Source organism: Dermacentor variabilis, chromosome 4, assembly GCF_050947875.1.
Source record: "Dermacentor variabilis isolate Ectoservices chromosome 4, ASM5094787v1, whole genome shotgun sequence".
NCBI classification, from domain to species: domain Eukaryota; kingdom Metazoa; phylum Arthropoda; class Arachnida; order Ixodida; family Ixodidae; genus Dermacentor; species Dermacentor variabilis.
In genome coordinates, this window is record NC_134571.1 from 24610693 (window position 1) to 24628835 (window position 18143).

The 18143-nt window shown below is 40.3% G+C and overlaps 3 protein-coding genes across 9 annotated transcripts in view; 1 reads left to right on the forward strand and 2 right to left on the reverse strand.

The window, feature by feature from the left end:
• The window catches only part of LOC142578823 (uncharacterized), a 524047-nt gene that overhangs the window by 293748 nt on the left and 212156 nt on the right, over positions 1-18143 (reverse strand). The window lies entirely within an intron of this gene.
• The window catches only part of LOC142578827 (GSK3-beta interaction protein), a 613414-nt gene that overhangs the window by 54457 nt on the left and 540814 nt on the right, over positions 1-18143 (forward strand). The gene's annotated exons all lie outside the window — the stretch shown is intronic.
• The window catches only part of LOC142578822 (cGMP-dependent 3',5'-cyclic phosphodiesterase-like), a 36804-nt gene that overhangs the window by 11856 nt on the left and 6805 nt on the right, over positions 1-18143 (reverse strand). For all 6 annotated transcript variants that reach the window (XM_075688428.1, XM_075688427.1, XM_075688429.1 and 3 more), the window contains 13 exons: positions 17698-17809; positions 17480-17519; positions 12174-12237; positions 11107-11191; positions 10104-10164; positions 7975-8056; positions 6810-6844; positions 5555-5667; positions 4789-4866; positions 4568-4690; positions 3303-3373; positions 1660-1785; positions 1228-1315 (listed from right to left, as the gene is read on the reverse strand). In XM_075688428.1, the coding sequence (XP_075544543.1) occupies positions 1228-1315; positions 1660-1785; positions 3303-3373; positions 4568-4690; positions 4789-4866; positions 5555-5667; positions 6810-6844; positions 7975-8056; positions 10104-10164; positions 11107-11191; positions 12174-12237; positions 17480-17519; positions 17698-17809 (1078 nt within the window). The remainder of the gene's footprint in view (positions 1-1227; positions 1316-1659; positions 1786-3302; positions 3374-4567; positions 4691-4788; positions 4867-5554; positions 5668-6809; positions 6845-7974; positions 8057-10103; positions 10165-11106; positions 11192-12173; positions 12238-17479; positions 17520-17697; positions 17810-18143) is intronic.

Here is an 18143-nt window from a genome sequence, read left to right on the forward strand (position 1 = left end):
TTGCCACTAATGTTGTGTTTTGCATGTTGCTTGTTTTCTATGGCCACAACTTCACTGAATAACTCACGCCTTTGGCAGTGTCTTACTCATTACTATCACAACATGACAACATAATAATACAGTAAATACAAGCCTTCTTTTCGTTTGCTTATATACACAGTAATGCACAGACAAGGTAAGGCAATGAAATGCAAATCAAGTCAACAATACATTCATCCTAAACTTCATGCAGTAACTTTTCGCCCTGTATATATTAAGCTTTAGCACAACAAATGCAGTCAAGCCTCAATATAACAAGCAAAAATATAATGAATTATAGGATACAACAAATTAAATCTAAAATCTGGTTGGCCATGCTTAATTTCAATGCTTACAATTCCCTTGCTTATAATTAATAACTGAATATGTAAGATCCGAGACACTTATTTCCAGTGAAGAATGTTCACTTGCAGCTCTATATATGTATTCTTACAGCAAAAATGGCAGACTCAGCAAGAGTGACTAGAAATAATACATTTTGGACACATGCATGTTTTGGTCAACGATTTGGGTTAGCTGTCTCACAGCCAACAAGCTAACGTGCTGATCCTGTGCAACCACAAGAATCACACGGCTGTATATGAACAATGGCTTAAAAGGCATTCGTTATTAAGTGTTAATAGCGTGCCACATATTGGCATGACAAGCCACTAACAAGCTATCAAAATCGACAGGAGGTCCTTTGCTGGCCTGTCATAGACACCATGCTTGCATTCTTTCACAAATATGTCATCACCATTGTCTTTCGCCAATATTACCACAAAAACCTATAATATATATCCAATATAGTGAATGTTGGATATTTTCATGTCGGATAGAACTTCCTTACAATGTGGTTTAACTGTAGTACACAAGCAAACATAGGGCCTTTGCACACTTGACATTTTGCATTCTATGTTACACATGAACTGAACACACACTGCATTGTACCACTTTTCTGACAAACACTATACCTCTTTTGTTCTTCTAGCACAGGTGCACAGAAGTCTCTTGTATTTGACTAGCACACAAGATGTCACAGCTGCTTGTGATGCGCTGGCACACTTTTGTCTTAATTGTGGCACACTTTTGTCTTAATTGTGGCATACTTTACAGGTCCCAAGGGCTTGCGATTGCTGTGTACAGCACTAATGCTTTCCTCTAGGACTATGCAGTAAAGAAATACAAAAGGATGAAAGTGTAACTTACAGAAGTGAGCTGAAAAGAGTTGTTTGTTCCTCGATGGTCAAGATCATGGCAAAGGCATGCCACAAACAGTGAAAGGCCTTCCAGTTCACTGCAAATGCAACAGAAAAAAAGAAAAGGTACAGTTATCATATGTCAGCACTAGGAAGCAAGGCAAAGTTGAAAGTTGCAAGCTAGCAGATAATGAGACATATTATTTTTTTGGCAGAATACAATGTACAAAACACAAAGCACAAGACAACACTAGTGTGACAAGATAAGAATTGGCGCCAGCATGCTATGATGTGCTCACAACGATAACAGTGAACAACAACGTAACAACAACGTAACAGCCATGTGCTGCTGGAACTTCAACTTTCACGGTGACAAACAAGGTCACAACTCATGCGGAAGATAAGATTAGAGCCGCTGGAGGAAAACACGAGCAGTACTCACGTGAGGTAAGGCCCAATAAGAGAGAGATTCTTGAGAAGCAGGTAGCAGAAATGGGCTACTGCAAAAGCGTGCATCCAGTTGTGGTAAGGAGGGTCTCGGTATCCTTTCTTCACCATCAGCACGAATCTGCAAATAACATACACAAAAAAGGCAGTCCTGTGAGTGCTTAGTACAGTCATGGAGATTGCTACGGCACTTTATAAATTTTGCAGTAATTCCGTGAAGATCTGTATGACCTTGTGACTAATCTGTGTGCCATTTTCTCACACTAACAGCATCATGCTGAACCAGGAGAGAGCCCAAACAGTGAGTGTGGTAACAGAAGCTTCTGATATTACAGCAGTGAATGGCTGTCAGTGTGAACCCAGAGCACTGCACCCATAGCTATAGCTGCATAAAAAAGTTAATTTATCAGTCATACCAATGCCCTTTCACCAGTAGTAATCACATCAATTTCGTACCATAGTTAATTGACATAACTTCAGGTTCAGATTAACGCTTCCTGCACTGGTGACAAGTTCCAACACATCATGACAGGTTATACCAATGCAGCTGGAAACCAGCTATCTCGTATAGGACTGATGACAACAACAAAAGGAATTATACTTTTTCTTGCACCACAAGCTGACAGAGATATGAAGGGGTAATTTCATGCGTTGATGTTTTGGGATCTGCTGTTGGCAACAATAAGCTATGCATGTGAAACAGCCAGTGATGCTCGAGCAATTCTTTCTGTTTATTATAGAGCAAATACAATAAGTGTACATTTTCAATAGAGCCTGCCATGCACACAAGATTCAAGCATGCACACACAATAGGCAAGAATAAGAGAATGCAGATATGAAATGTGCTCGCGCATTCTTAAAGGGACCACTAAAGAAAAACACTAAATAAGTTTGATGGATAAAGTGGTCTTTGAAAACTCTGTTGTCATTGATTTCGAAATAATAGGTTGATTAGTGCAAGAGAAAATGAAGGTCAAAGTTGGAGTTTTTGAATTTTAAGCCAGATCCCCAATGTTTGGACGACATTGTGACGTGACAGATTTCAATGTATTTTTGCCTGTCTAGGCTGTGTTGGCTCAGCAAAAGCACCTGAAACTTGGCGTGTCCGATCACTGGCTTCTCTGGAACACAATGCAGTCCATCTTCACCGCTAAATGATTACCTAGGCCCTAGAAAACGCTGTCAAAATCCATGAGGTAACAGTGAGCTGGTGCGGGAACTACAAGAGGCATCACCACCCATCTTTTATTACTATACTTTTTCTGGCTTACTAGGCGTCTTATCATAGTACGAGTGTTTTTGATTTGTAGAAGGGTAGTTTACTGTTACAGAAGAAATAATTTTCCACTTTACTATCCCTTTAAAGGCCCAATAAAGTGACATGCACTGTTTTTCTGCACTATACCATTTCACAAGCCTAGCCACATATCTAAGGCGATAGAGCACAAAATCCATATGGAGCAGGCAGGAGCACAAGCATCAACTGATTAAATCAAGCACATGACCTACTACCAGCCTTGCTCTCTCTAATGTGTCTCTAGCTCTATCAATGCTGCAAACATAGTTCTGCTGACCTGTGAAGTCAATAACAGGCAATGCCAACAATAGCATACCTATACGAAACATTGCAAGTCTTACTTTGCCAGTGAGTCCCTGGGGATTTTGAATCTGCTGATAAAGCCAAGGTCCTCAAACATGGCTATCACAACCTGCATAAAGAAAAGTCAGTTATTAGTCACTGATGCTCATGTACCAAGGCAAGTGAAAATGAAAAACAAAACAAAACACTGATGCAACTGTGCCGCAAATGTTTGTAAACTTTTCCCTCAAAGCACCAGCCACTGAACAGATGGCACATGCACATGCTATCTTGGGCAAACAACAGGAGTCAGTAGAGCAAGCATGACAGTATGCCTATGTGTCGCGACATTTCAGGTGGTAATGGTGTCTTTTTTTTTTTTCTTAAGGAGCAGAGAGGAGTGCAGTGGGGACACTTGGTGGCAACTGCAGCTATAACGTCCAGATACACTCAGATGCAAGCTATAAACAGAATGATGTTCCAAAAGAGTGGACAAAGCTTGCATTTTCCCACTCTTTTGTCTTTTGCCCGGGCCTTATCCACGCTGTAACATTCCAAAATTACATAGTAAGGACACAAGTGCTACAGTGTCCACTCAAAAATGCACAACAATTAACAATTGACATTATTGAAAGCACTGTGCTAATGTCTTCACTTCACAAAGTCTTGTGCATTAACTAAAGAATCATTGAAATGGTGTCATGTTGATTAACTGCATTCACAGATCCTTCTTGTTTTTTTTTTCGACACAGCACTTTGTGCATGTTGCATTGCCTCAAATACTTTAGCACTGAACAAAGAGGGTAGAATGACTGCTCGTACTCTAGCTTGTCTCAGCATTAGTATCTATTGTTACTTATATCACACAGCCAAATCTTGTGACCATCTTTTAAAGAATGACAAAAGTGAATTACCGTGCCACAGAGAACAAGCAAACCTAACCCTGCTTTCACAGCAACTTTCGTTAGCTAGAGGAAAATCTTATGCTTTTTTTTTGTGACTCTAAATACAGAAAGCTTCTAAAATGATTAACTGTCACTCTATTTACAAATGTGTGCAATATCACAAAATATTGTGCTGAATGGGCGTATTTGGTTTTGCACGGCACCATTGGAAACTTTACAAGCATCAATTTTACACAATTAAATAAATCTGTGTAACGATAAAATGTGGCCACACTGCACCAACATTATGTTTAGATGATAATTTTTCTCCCATAAATAAACAGCCGTTTGTGCCTTTTATATTTTGGTGAATTCCGTGTGGCACAAGAAAGGCGAAAAACAGAGCACTATAACAGCAAGTAACTATTCTTCATACTTACTACAAGCGTAGTTTTGTCTGGAATAATGCGTGGAGTGTATGAAAACTTTGCAAAGTCTGGACTGAATGACGTTAGCGGAGGTACCTCACTGTTCACCAGTTGCTTGACATCCTCACTGGAAACCTGCACAGAGGAAGCATTGGGCAAAAAGTGTCGCAGGAGGATTTTTATGTAGACACATCATGTTCAACTTTTTCAGTATGCCTTTAGTGCCAACTCACCAGCATGTGGTACATCATGAGCTCGTTGGACAGCTTGCTCCGGTGTTGTGCGTCACGCACTTTTTTCCACATCAGAGACTGAAAAGCAGAAGCAGGATTTCGAATGTGTTAGCATTTATTGCAACCACTATCCACAGAGACAAGCTCCCAACTTCAAGAAAAATAAAAGATGAAGACAGCGTAGGTAACATATCAGCCAGAAACATCCACTCCTCAAGAGCAGCTGGCAGAAACAAATTTCATTAAGCAATGTACAATTTATTAGGTTTCTTGCCTACATTTCCTTCTCACTGTGTGTTTCACCTTCCACTTTCACCTCTTCTCTTGTGTGCAACTCACGCCATGTTTTCGTATAAGCTTCAGTCGTGCCAACTTATGCAATGCAAGCTCATGCTAAATAAATTTCATTCAGCAATTTTACCATAAACTTCAGTCATGCCAAATATTGCAATGCAAGCTCATGCTAAATAAATTTCATTCAGAAATATTGGCATAAGCTTCTTTCATGCCAGCTCCTGCATGCAACACAAGCAAAGAGTCCTTGAATTCCAGGCCATGTGACAAGGTCACAAGAAAATTAAACTTTCCTCTGGCAATAAGAAAAAAATTGGTCAGTAACCATAAAAATATGAAAGTAAATTGCTGGAAGCTACGATAAGTTTCAGCTGTGAAATGGCAGTCTAGTTAAAAGAAAAAGGAATACCCATTTAGGTATAAATGAATGACAAATGCATGAGAAGCAATGCACATATTGCTCTCTACTTACATGCATGATGCTGATGCCACAGTATATTGAGAATGCCTTGGCCATCTCTTCGTCAAAGAAGGTAAAGCACTTGCCATTTATTTTATTGCAGAGTTCTGCCACACCGATTACTCCTGTAAAGATAAAAGAAAGGCATGCAATCAAGGAAACTGACAAGAATGCAACCAATGTAAGGCATAGAATGGAGAAGTCTTCAAAAAGTCACACCAACATTGAATCAAGTAACAGTCAGGCCGGGTCTATGCTCTACAATAGTGCCTGAAGGCCAGCTTGAGAGCTTGATAATTGCTGTACACACCAATAAACCAATGAGTTCACCCAGCTGTATTGGTTAGATTTCAAAAGTGTGCTTGATGATAAAGTGATTTGGTTTTATTTCTTAAAGCGGCACCAGAAGAGCACTCTGGATATCGACATGCATCAGAACACTAGCACATGGACATTTTCACCACCATTTAAGTGTGGCTGTAATGGTCAGGAATTGAACCTATGACCTCACCATCAGCAGCAGAATGCCACTGCAACTTAGGCACTGTGACAAGTATAATGGTAAGCGTAAATAAGTGTGTAATCCATCTGTATAACGTATAACAGCAAAAAAGCAATTCAATCAGATTAAATTGGGCAGCTACAGTGTGCAATACATATCACCAAAATTTGAATAATTTGAGATGTTAATAAGCAACATACCATACACCTAGCCAAAAAAATAAAAAATAAAAATAAAAGAAAGCTGAAATCCTTCGAGTGCCTCCAGAAAAATAAGAGTTTTGAACATGATAAGCTTTTCGTAATGTATGAAGATTTCAGCTAATGTTTCGAGCACAGAAACATAATGCATGCAATGACATGACAATGCACCTTTTTGTTACAGGTGAGTGATATTTGCAAGCTACAGTTGTGAAGCATAAAAGCATGCTACTGCAACACCTCAATCCAACTAATGACTTGCGGGTAAGATGCCCAAAATCAGCTGCCTAGTTTCCTGGCATCCTTCACCGTGCTCAGCAAATTTCCTTCATGGTCCATGATGGCCAAATTTGTTTGCATGATGACAAGAGACTTAATTTTTTGACATTTTTGGATAGAAGTGTAGTAATTATTTATTACATGTAGCAAAATTATTTACATCCTTTTCCATATTAGAAATAAAATTTTACACCATAATCTAAACATGTTAAACATCTGCTCATGCTTAGCAATGCACAAGTTACAAAGTTCAAGAGAGCACAAAGGTAGTTCAAGTTCTATTTACCAGAGTCATCTTTGATGGGAAAGCACAGGATGTTCCTAGAAGAAAAAAAAAGTGGGAAGGAAAGTTTACAGACAATTCATTCGCAACACCTACTACAGAACTCTAACATAATAAAAGGAGCTTATATGGTTTAGGAATGGCCAGAAAATGTGCCTGGAAAATGTAGCTGTGGACTAAAGCAAGTTGTAGAAGAAACAGAAGGCTTAAAAGGCACAGCCAATGCCTGAAGTTCTTCATGCCATTCAGACACATGAAAAACACTTGCATTAGCCAAGATGTGTTGACAATGTGATGATGTTTGACAGGTATATGACTGATGACCAGTGTTTGAAAAGAACACAGCCCATTACTTACTTCACACATCACATGCTCATTCGAAGTCATTCATTAGAAAGCCTAATGCTAATTTTGTACTTGCTACGATACTCGTGGACAACTTTGTGGCTATGAAGGAAAAGCTACATAGGCAAAGCGCACGCACGTGAGAGCACTTCTGAAAAGAGCCCCATGTTTTCATCCATGTTAGTTTAAGCTGAGGAAGAAAAACATAAACACCTTATTAGGAACAGTTTAATAATACAAAACACACCACTGAATGTAAACGTTTGCTTATTTTGCGGCTTTTCCTTTCCGCGTCTAGGCAAACGCGAAACCGTTGCATATGGAAGCTGCGTCGATTCAGCCTCTGTTCTAAGCAACCAAAAGCACTGTCAAACGTTGCCGGACTACTTGGAACAAATGTGCAGCAGCCACGCGCCCGTAGTTTCCCTTTCATGTCCACAGAAAGTTGTCCGCGAATAGAGGAACACTTGACATGTTTTGTTAATGCTTCTCATCAAAATTTATAGTCATTCCACTTCTTAAGAAAAACTGCATCTGTTCTTTTATTTTTCCAAGACATTCCTCCTTTTGTTATTACAAAAGCACACATTGACACAACCACTACAAAATTTGTGCAAGAACTTCTTTGGCTTCACATGCCATCAATGCCGAGCATGCAACAACCAAGAGTACCACAAAAAGGCTATGTCAGTAAAACACCCCCGCACTGTGGTGTCCTCCTCTTTTGCCTGAACCTTGTGTTTGTCGCACTGGTTCAGGACTTCCAATATGCCAGTCCACAGTTTATTACGAGCTGATCACAAAGAGCACCCGAATGACCTACCTTGTTCTGAAGCCCGTTGTTTCGTCCATTTTGCGGTAAAACAGAGGATGAGCATAGGCATCAGTTATGTTCAACACCTCACCTGAAATGTAAGCGATGAATGCCAATTAAGTAAACAGTCGCAAAAACTGGAACAAGACGCATAGCGAATCAAGGCAAACAATGTTCAGGCACTAAACAGTGAGAGACTTGCTTCCACTGGAAAATTGTGCACGAAGCTGCAAGTAAGGAAACACAAATTGCCTAAGTGTAATTTGCATACTGTTTACCTTTAAAATGCAAGGAAGCCTGTCTATATAGTTGCATGTGACAGCAAAAACAGTCCGAGTAAATGGCTGTGTGGACCTTATTCTTGGTCAATTCCTTCTGGGGATATCTTCTCTTTTGCATTACATGGCACCTGGCTTAACGCTTCCCCAGAGTAACAAGCCTGCGGGCTTAGCAAATCAGCATCCAGTGAAAGAGATGTCCCCGAAAGTGAATGACCTCGAATACAACTCCAGCACGCATAAGACTAAGCATGTGCAAACATTTGTAATAGACAAAATTAACATGCATTTACCAAATCTTGTTTCACCATAAAAGTATGATACATAGACAATGTTAAACATGAAGTGAGGCTGGTAATTATCTGCAAGTAAATCACTACCCAAGCACCCTGCACCAGGCAATCCATGATTGTCCAGATGTGCAAGAACACACTACAACAAGCCGCATGCAAACTGCATGCCATCATAGGCACTCATGAATTGGCTTCCAGTTCTCATCACTACTATGTACAAAAAAACACATACTAGTGCTAAAAGCTAGACTGATATAATGGAGCATGCCCTTAAGCAAATGACATGATACAGGATAAGCGGGACACTAGTGATATTAAAGACGATAAACTGCCAGCTGATAAACTGACAAGGTGTGCCTATATTTTGCTAATTCGTTTTGTAGAGGCCACGTACCATTTCAAGTAAGTGAAACAATTTGGTACACTAAGGCTATGTTCACACTTGACCTCAAAGCAGGCAGAAAACCAGGCGGCTAGCCTGACAAGTCTCAGATTGCTTTTTTCACTATGGCGGAAATGGAAAGTCGTTTTTCTTTGCTGCACTTCGATATAAACGTTTAGTCTTAAATTAAAAAGGACGGCCAAAGTTTCAGCGGCGATACTCAATGATGCAGTAAAAAATTATCCCATGCTCTGCCATAAAACTCAAAGCCACTACGAGAAAACGTTTCAACAAAAGCAAGATTTGGTTGAAGATTGCCGAGGAGCTTTGAATTAGCAGAAGGTGCAGCAGCAAAGCTTTGGCGAGTTCCAACCTCTCATGCTTTTGCGAAGCGGGGCGAATTGACCACCGCCGCTTCTGGTTTGTCCGCTTCTCCAGCTGCTCCTTGTACATCTCCAGAAAACAACAAGTTAAAAAGGTTAAACCTATTTCTGTGTCTCGTATATCCATAATTAAAATTCAGTGGAAAAGAAAGATGCAAATGAGCGGCAAAGTGGCACGCAATCACTCCCTTTGACGACCAAAGATGAACGGATGATTGTACTGCTTGAAATAGTGTGGTGATGAAAAGAGTAACAGTGGCAGTAAACAAATGTGAACATCTTTGACATGCGTGGTAAAGAATTTTCATCCGCTTTGGTAGTTACGCTTTCTTCCCACTTGCCAAGTGTGAACGCAGCCTAAAGGCGAATTACATTAGTTGATCCGGAGCCCATGTTTTACTTCACAGCCAATTTCTTTCCCATAGGTAAAGTTGTAGCAGGCTTGCCTTCGCCATAGGTTGTTCTTAATTAAATCACTCTGCAAAAGTATGCTCTATATTGCTCAAATGTCAATGCAAATGTTCAATCAAAAGTTCTAGAGCGTGTTCCATCCCATCCCCTTCTGCCTGATTCAGTTAGAAACGTTCAAGTTTGTTGCTGGAAGATTAGGATCAGCAAAAGTTGCGTGTGATCACAGCAGATTCTTGTGAATCAAGTTTCACATGGAAAATTACGAGTGGAATTCACCACAGAACACACTACAACATGGAACACCAAATAGAAAACATTTCGAAAGGTGTTGTCCACCAACAACTGTGGTGCCCATATTTCTGCAGAAGTGTAGAAAAAAATTTTGACATACCACTAGTGGCAACGTGACCGGCAATGCCCTGGTCAGCAGGGATTCGGACTTCTGTCATTGCCTGAAATACACGAAGCATTAAAAGATAAAGGTATTATTGCAGAGAAATGTGGCTCTGGATACATGTAGTGCTTCTTACATAGTGTGTCATGGGTTCTAAATAAAGAGACTCGATTGTTTTTAACACATACACATTCAAGAAAAAATGTGTAGCCAACAAATAATAATTCAAACTAGAGCAGGTTAAAATTCCAGGAAATTCAACTAAACAAGAAAATTTAAGTTGACCTGCTATGTTTTAAGTATACTTAATTAAGCCCCTTAACTAAAAATGTCCTTTGGTGATTTCAATCCTTAAAACTTCTGTGGCAAATAAATGCAAGGAAAAGTGGATGATGAGAGGACATTCATAAGGCATAAGTGGGACAACATGCCTAGATTTGAAATTCAGGCTACCTGTGTATGTTGACAGGTGCTCCTATGAGATGGTGACACCAAACCAACTGTGCATTCACAGGCCCGATATTTTGGATATACATGCGTACTGATACTTGCCTCTTCTCTTCTTCTTAAGGCGTCCATTAGCTTTTAGCTGATATTATATTTATTGTCATCCCAATTCAAGTTTAGATATTTCATTTAGTACCATGCAGAAATGAGCATGAAAGATTGTTTCATTAGTATATAGGCGTGTTGTGGACGACATTTTACTCAAATTCAGATACTTAAAAAAAATCCTGGCCTTAAGGAGACAACTACTGCAGGCTGAATAACTAGCATTCAATGGCATAATGGCTACTAATAACCATTTGCGTCAACTTAATTGGCAGACACGAAATTAACAAGGTGAAGCAATCATAACCACTATGAATGCAGAAATGAAGCTATCACAAACCAAGAGACTCTCACAGCAAAGTATGATTGGCAAAGCAATGGAAGATGACGTGACAGTCCTTTATAATAGGAAGTCAGCTAATAACACAACAATATAATATGAACTGACCTCAGAACCGTCCTCTGCAAGATGCCCATCAAATACTTTGGCAACAAGCTCATTTTGATCTTTGTCCAGAAGGAACAGTGAACATCTAGAAAAAATAAGGGCAAAATGACACTTGTAAGCAACACAAGCTTATCTTAAGCACTGTATGAAGGGTGCTTAAACATGTCATGATGAACACAACATACAGATAGAAAGTTCAGCTAGTTCATTAGGATAATGGCACCAAGCATAAAAGTCACTGTTCCCTAATATTGGCTCAGGTGTTTGGGTTTAACTGAGGCTGTCGTGCCTATGTTGGCTGTTAATGCTTGCGCACATGCATGTCCTAGGTCTACTTCACATGAACCCAACTTAACAGACAAAACTCATGTTGCATCTTTTCATATACTGTGCGTACCTTGTTGTCATGCTGAATATATATATATATATTTTTATTTTTATTTTATTTATGAATACTGCGATCTTGTACACAAGATCATAGCAGGTGGGAAACATTGCGTTAAGATACAGAATTACAGACACAAAGAAAACAAAGTTGCACATAGAAATTCAACAAGAGAATACAGTGACAAGGTCACTTAACAACAATCAATTCAGATGCTCTTGAAATGAATGTAATGATGTCTCTCTGACAACATCATCCGTGAGGTTATTCCAATCAGTGATGGTCCTTGGAAAAAAGGAATATTTAAAACAATTAACTCGCGGATTTAATGGTGTTATAGAAAGAGAATGGCGATTTCTAGTTTGGTACCCCGAGGAATAGATAAGGATATTGGAGGTGTCAACTTTGAAATTATTATTAATTAACTGATAGAAAAACTTTAAGCGATATATATATATATATATATATATATATATATATATATATATATATTCACAATACCATAAAACATGAAGAATGATTGACCTAAGTAGCACTACTGACACCAGTGTCTGAAGAACTGATGGATGTGTGAAAAATGAAGGTTGAATGATGATAAGCTCAGTTTACTTTCATTCCTAAAACTGTGTCTTGTTCTAGTCGCACAATATCAAATTCAGTAACATAAATGTGCACACAATACCTTTCTGCCTTGGTGAGCTTGCGGGCATCGGCCATAATTTCCCTCAGCAGGACTGTGACATCATCTGCAAAAAGAAATACCAGAATATACTCAAATTTCAAGGAAGCAACAGTTACCTGGCTTTAGTAACATCACAGTCCTTTAAACTTTTCTACTGGTCACGAAACTTCAGGGCAAATTTGCTAGAGGGACAGCAGCTGTCACTAGGGGGTGCCACTGCAGATGTGCAGGCACTGCTGACCAATGCTATAGAGCAAGTGATTAAAACGAAGAAAATTTCATTTGGATGGTGTGAAAGTAAGGTAAACTTCATTTACAAAGGAAAAGATGATAAGGATAAAACAAGCACGCACAGACCAGTTACAGTGACGTCAGTGAGACACAGAATGGCAATGCAAGCCATAAAATTACAGCTGTTGAAGTGGGTGGAGAAAAATAATATAGTATTGGGAGAACTGCAGAATGGGTTTAGACCAGGCAGATGCTTAGAGCATAATATGTTTGTACTAACTTAGTCCACAGAGATTTCAATCACTCAGAATAGACCTTTATGAGTAGCATTTCTAGACATTAAGGGAGCCTACGACAACATAGACAGGGAATTGTTATGGAATATTTTTAAGCACGCAGGCGCAGATGATGATTTTGTGGAGCTCCTGAGGGAGATGTACTGTACAGAGACAACAGAGTACATGTTGTATTGGAAGGCCGGAAATGTGATGAAACAGTGGATATCCACCAAGGACTGAAGCAAGGATGTCCTGTCTTCACTGTTGTTCATGTCTTATGCTAAAGGGGTCCTGAACCACTCTTCGGGCTTTGCAAAAAAACAGTCTGCGGATAGCCTATGCTACTGTGAACATCCCAACCAAATTTTGCATGTGCGCGGCACACGGAGCTTGCAAACAGAGCGCAATGTTACATTTTTCCCAAGCACTTTTCCACAGAAGCCTGCTCTTCACTCTTTTCTAGATGCTTTATTTCATAATATAGCAGATTCCCAAATTCGGCTGCTACTGGGCAATAGTCGACAACAACTAAGAACAGTGTTTGGATCAGTGTGCTTCTTCGTACAGTTACTGTGTATATTTATTGATGCTGTTTAATAAACAGGCTGAAGTGAGCAAAAATGTGCTTTCAAATTTTAATAATAGTTATGTACTTACAGAAAAATCCAACTATCATCTGCTCACGCTTAGCCGCGGCCACCTGCGAACTAATTATTAAACGTTGGCCACTTTGCTTATCGGTGCTGTAGCCGCGGGGTCTCACTAACTTAGACTAGTTTTGAGCACTCGACTATCCTCGAACCATGCAACACTTTAGGTCAGACCACACGCACCCTTGCCAGCACGCGCTCACTCCTGTACGCTCCCGGCTAGACACCTTGGCAGACTTCACTTCCTATTGAGCTATTGACAACACTTAGAAATGCACAAGTTGGATGTGGCTGCTATCCATCGGTCAAGCTGGTGCAGGACAAAGCCAGTCTGCACCATGTGGCAAGGACAGACTGGGGCATAAGAGCATGAGCGCGCACTCAAGCCACATCATGCAGAAAGCAAACGCTGCACATATGTGCTACAGTTGCATGTAGCTGCAGTCTCCTACGTAGCATAGATACTGCGGTCCGCTGACTCAGTGCACTATGGCTCGCTGATGTTTATGTGTGGTGCTTCATAGGTGTCAAAATCAGAAGTAGTGGCGTCTGACATAATAGTTCTGCAGAAACCCGCAAGATGGGGAGAAGTAATTAATGTAATTGCTATGATTGGGTGAATGTCTCATTTTCTCATCGTTAGTGGCATCTACATGAACATCCAAAATCAAGTCTGAACCGCATGCCACGGAAACGTTCAGCAGGTGGAGCGTTGTGGGAACTCCCCACTATGACGTAGCCTTCGCAGTGCAAGTCACTGAAAAAGGAATGGAAGCACCGCACAGGGGACGTTCGAGTGCCAATAGCTCCACTTCTGCTGAACATATTAAATTACTTTTCATGGCAAAGTATTTATCAAATAGCCTTTTCCAAATTCAAATGCATTTGTCAACTTCGATAAAAAGTAGTTCAGGGCTCCTATAAGAGCATAGAGAGACAACTAGAAAACAGAGAATTAGGATTTGATTTACCTTACATTTGTAATGGACAAAGAATGCAACAGAAGGTCCATGGGCTGATGTATGCAGACGACATAGTGCTACTAGCGGACAATGCAAGAGATCTACAGAGACTTGCGAATATTTGTGGCAATGCAGCAACAGATTTAGGCCTTACGTTTAGCACAGTGAAATCGGGAATTATGATCTTTAAAGAAGAAACGAGCAAAAAGTTAGTATTAATTCAACAGCACGTCATACCCATAGTCAAGCAATATAAATATTTGGGCATATACATACACAAAGGAACGACTTACTCAAGCACCCACCAAGATAATCTTTAAATAAAGGGAAGTGGAATGCAGCCATAATGAAATACAGAACACTTTGGGGCCAAAATTAACATGAGGTGGTGCAAGAAAACTGGAAAAGAGTAATGGCCCCAGTGCTAACGTTCACAAATGCCATTCTGTGCTTAAAATCGTATATCTTGTTGGGGTTGGAAGTTAACCAAAGATTGGCAGGCCAGTTGGCTTTGGGAGCCCACAGTAGAACCAAAAATGAGGCAGTGCAAGGTGACATGGACTGGATCGCTGTTAAAGTCAGAGAAGCGCAGAGCAAAAATTAGACTCAGGAACATGGATGAAAATAAGCGGGCGGCTGAAGTGCACAAGTATCTATCCTCAAAAGCATGGATACAGAATAGAGGAAGAGGTGAAGAAATTGGCAACCAAGTACAGGGTAATTGAAAGTGTACCTACACAACCAGGAGTCATCAAAAATCAGAGTGACAGATATCAGAGACAGTAAATTGGATGCAAAGAACTGAGACAAAAAAAGACCGTGGAAATTTACAAGAATGGGAAGAATGAAATTTGAAGGGAAAATCTGTACAATAAGTCATAGAGCAATGTATTGCTAGTTGAGGCTCGAGCTGGTTACCTAAGGAGAAAAACACACTGGAGCAAATATTCGCAAGAAGATGAGGCATCTGTCCGCTGAAGCAAAACTCGGAGACTACTCAGCGCATCCTAATGGAATGTGAAGGTATTCCACTCAGCGAGACCTGTAGGTAACGTACACCTTTGAGAAGCACTTGGATTTTAAGTGGATGGAAGCATCAACAGTAAGCAGTTGAGATAAGCAAGAGAGATGTTTAGGGTACTGGTGGAAAAAAAGCAGGGAAGAGATTGATAGGACCGGATCCATTACAGGGTAGGTAGCGGTATAAGGTAGATATAGAAGTTTTAAGCATGAGAAAAAAAGATTAAGGAGATGTATACAAAACGCTAGAATGAAAAACATGCATAGCATACCTTATTAACTCAAGCAGGCTAGGTGACTATCTGTCACCGCCGCGTTCCAAAGGGGATGCCAATAAATAGTCATCATTCTAATCATACAATCGCCAGTGTCGTCAGGTTTGCTTTGGTGATTTCGAATAGTTTAGATGTGGCCTGATCGCACTAGGCTAACACAACACCAATAGTGTGCCGAATTCCTGCGACAGTTCTGTTGTGCTGACGACCATGTCGGCAGGAGTGGGGTCATCGGCAGACAAGTCAGACAATTTTGTGGCTACACTGCACGACACAGGGGTCCCCTGTGCTGACGCAGCTTTCATGGAATTAATGCAGCCGATTTTCTCATGTGCTGCTCGCTTTCTTTTTTTCATTATCAACAAGATATTTAGCACATTCGCGGCAATGAGCAGTTAGAGTGCACACAACTTTTTGCGTTTTAATAGCAATTTATCCAAGTGGTGCATTTGTTCACACCGGCACGTACGGCCACAGTTGGTTGCTCACTTCAAACACCGCGTAAACTATGCAGTGCAGGCACGAAGTAACGATGAACGAGACATGCTGATTTGCAAATATGAGCACTGTCACATCACACTAGCTGAGACGAACTGCATGATATGAGTGTCCGGTGACTTCAGGGGCCCCTTTGAATAGGGTGACTGGGAGATGGGGAACTGTTATTGATAGCTGGTTTTCAATATTTTTTTTAAAACTCTTCATCATACATGTAGTATGCTCAATGAAGTATTGTTAAAGGAAACTCTGCACATGTAAGAGCTTGTTTAGAGAGCGCGTAGCTGTCTTTGAAAGTGTCAATGCCTGATATACTCACGTAACTGAGCAAGGCATGCTGTAGTGTTGTGGGGGCAGTCACTTGTGGCCCATTCGGCCAGTAAAAGTATCAAAGTATCATGACCAGTAAAAGCACCAAAGGTAACACACACATGCTGATTTAAAAGGAACCATAAGGAATCATAAGATTTTGCAATATTTTAAGTATTCATGTACAAAAATGTTTTTACAATTTACGACCATGAAATTAAACTTCACTCTATGGAATGTTATACACAAATATCAGTGGTTTCGTATATCAACTCAGCATACTAAATATGAGGCTGTGATGTAGAAAGGCAAACACATAAGCATGGAAAGTTACTGCAATGCCCAAGGAATACTATGATGTAGCCTTTTCTTCTGAATCAAAGTGAATCAACAAGGCATCAATTCCCAAAGACCCACAACCAATAGCAAGGCTTAGGGCAGGATTAGCGGTGTGACCACAATAGCATTTCTAGTGTTTCCATTACATCACTGTGGCTGAGTGACAAGCTCCCACTATAGGTCAAATGATGTATCACATGAGACTTATTTTTATAGCTATTATAACTTATATATTTATCTAATCCTAATTGCATTTTTATGCCTTTTAGCCTCACTGCTTGACCTTTTTGTATTCACAGACTGTGTGAACCCTTTTTATTCATTGTCAAAAAAGACATAGCACATTTTGGTGGCTCTTGCGTTAGCACAAGATTCCATTACTTTAGGTCCCAGAGTTGTTACAATTACTTTAGCATAGCAGCAAGTCACTCTCCTATAATTAATTTAGCTACGAGCACAGCACTTGACTTGTTCTAATCATGATAAAAAAAATCTTTTATAGGGTAAAAAATTGAAACTAGGCCAACCACAATGAACCAAAAGTTTTAACGAAAAGACAGGATGTCTAGATTCCCACATGGAAACCTCATTCACAAACGCACTCTGCCTTATGTCACATTGCCACTATGCAAGCCTTCAGAATATGTCACAGGCTGGCAGCATTGCACATGCAGGTTAGTTTGCAGCAGCAAAGATCACCCCTATTGTGGTTATTACAATAATAAAAGAAATTATGAGACTCACCAAGGTGTGTGAAGAGGTTCTTTGCCACCGACAGGAGCGACTGTGAGGGAATGGAAAGCGAGCAAGTGCTGAGAGAAGTGCCACTATGTCCGCCGTCATAAGCAAGAGGCAGTGTAATGCAGGGAGGCCATACAACAATGGATGCAAGCAGGCCTCCTCCTCACAAAGCAATAAACATGTTACACAACAGTAGCAGAGGGAAGGCACAGCGACAATACCTGGCACTCTTCCCTGAGCCTACGTTCCTCCTCGTACGCAGTTGTCTTGAGAAGGCAGGGTGTGATGCACTGAAAGCACTCGCGCACCACAGCTTCATCACGTTTAGTGAAGCTGCAAAAGACAAAGGAAGGAGGATGACAATGAAGTGCAAATTTTCGCAGCATTGTGGCACCAATTAGTTTCTCTAACTGAAGTATATGGTGCTAATGCCTGCATGAGCCAGCAATGTGGCTTATTGTAAACAATGGCAACACAGGAAGAAGTGCACAGCTGTTAATATTAATACAGTGTAACTTTGTTATAATCAAGTAAAACACGTTGTTGGGCTAGTTGGTGCACTGTAGTAAGAAAAAACCAGACAGAAAAGAGACTCACATAGCAAACATACATGAAGACAGGAAAGAGGCTGAACAACCAACTGCCAACCACTGGTAGTCTAGCCTCT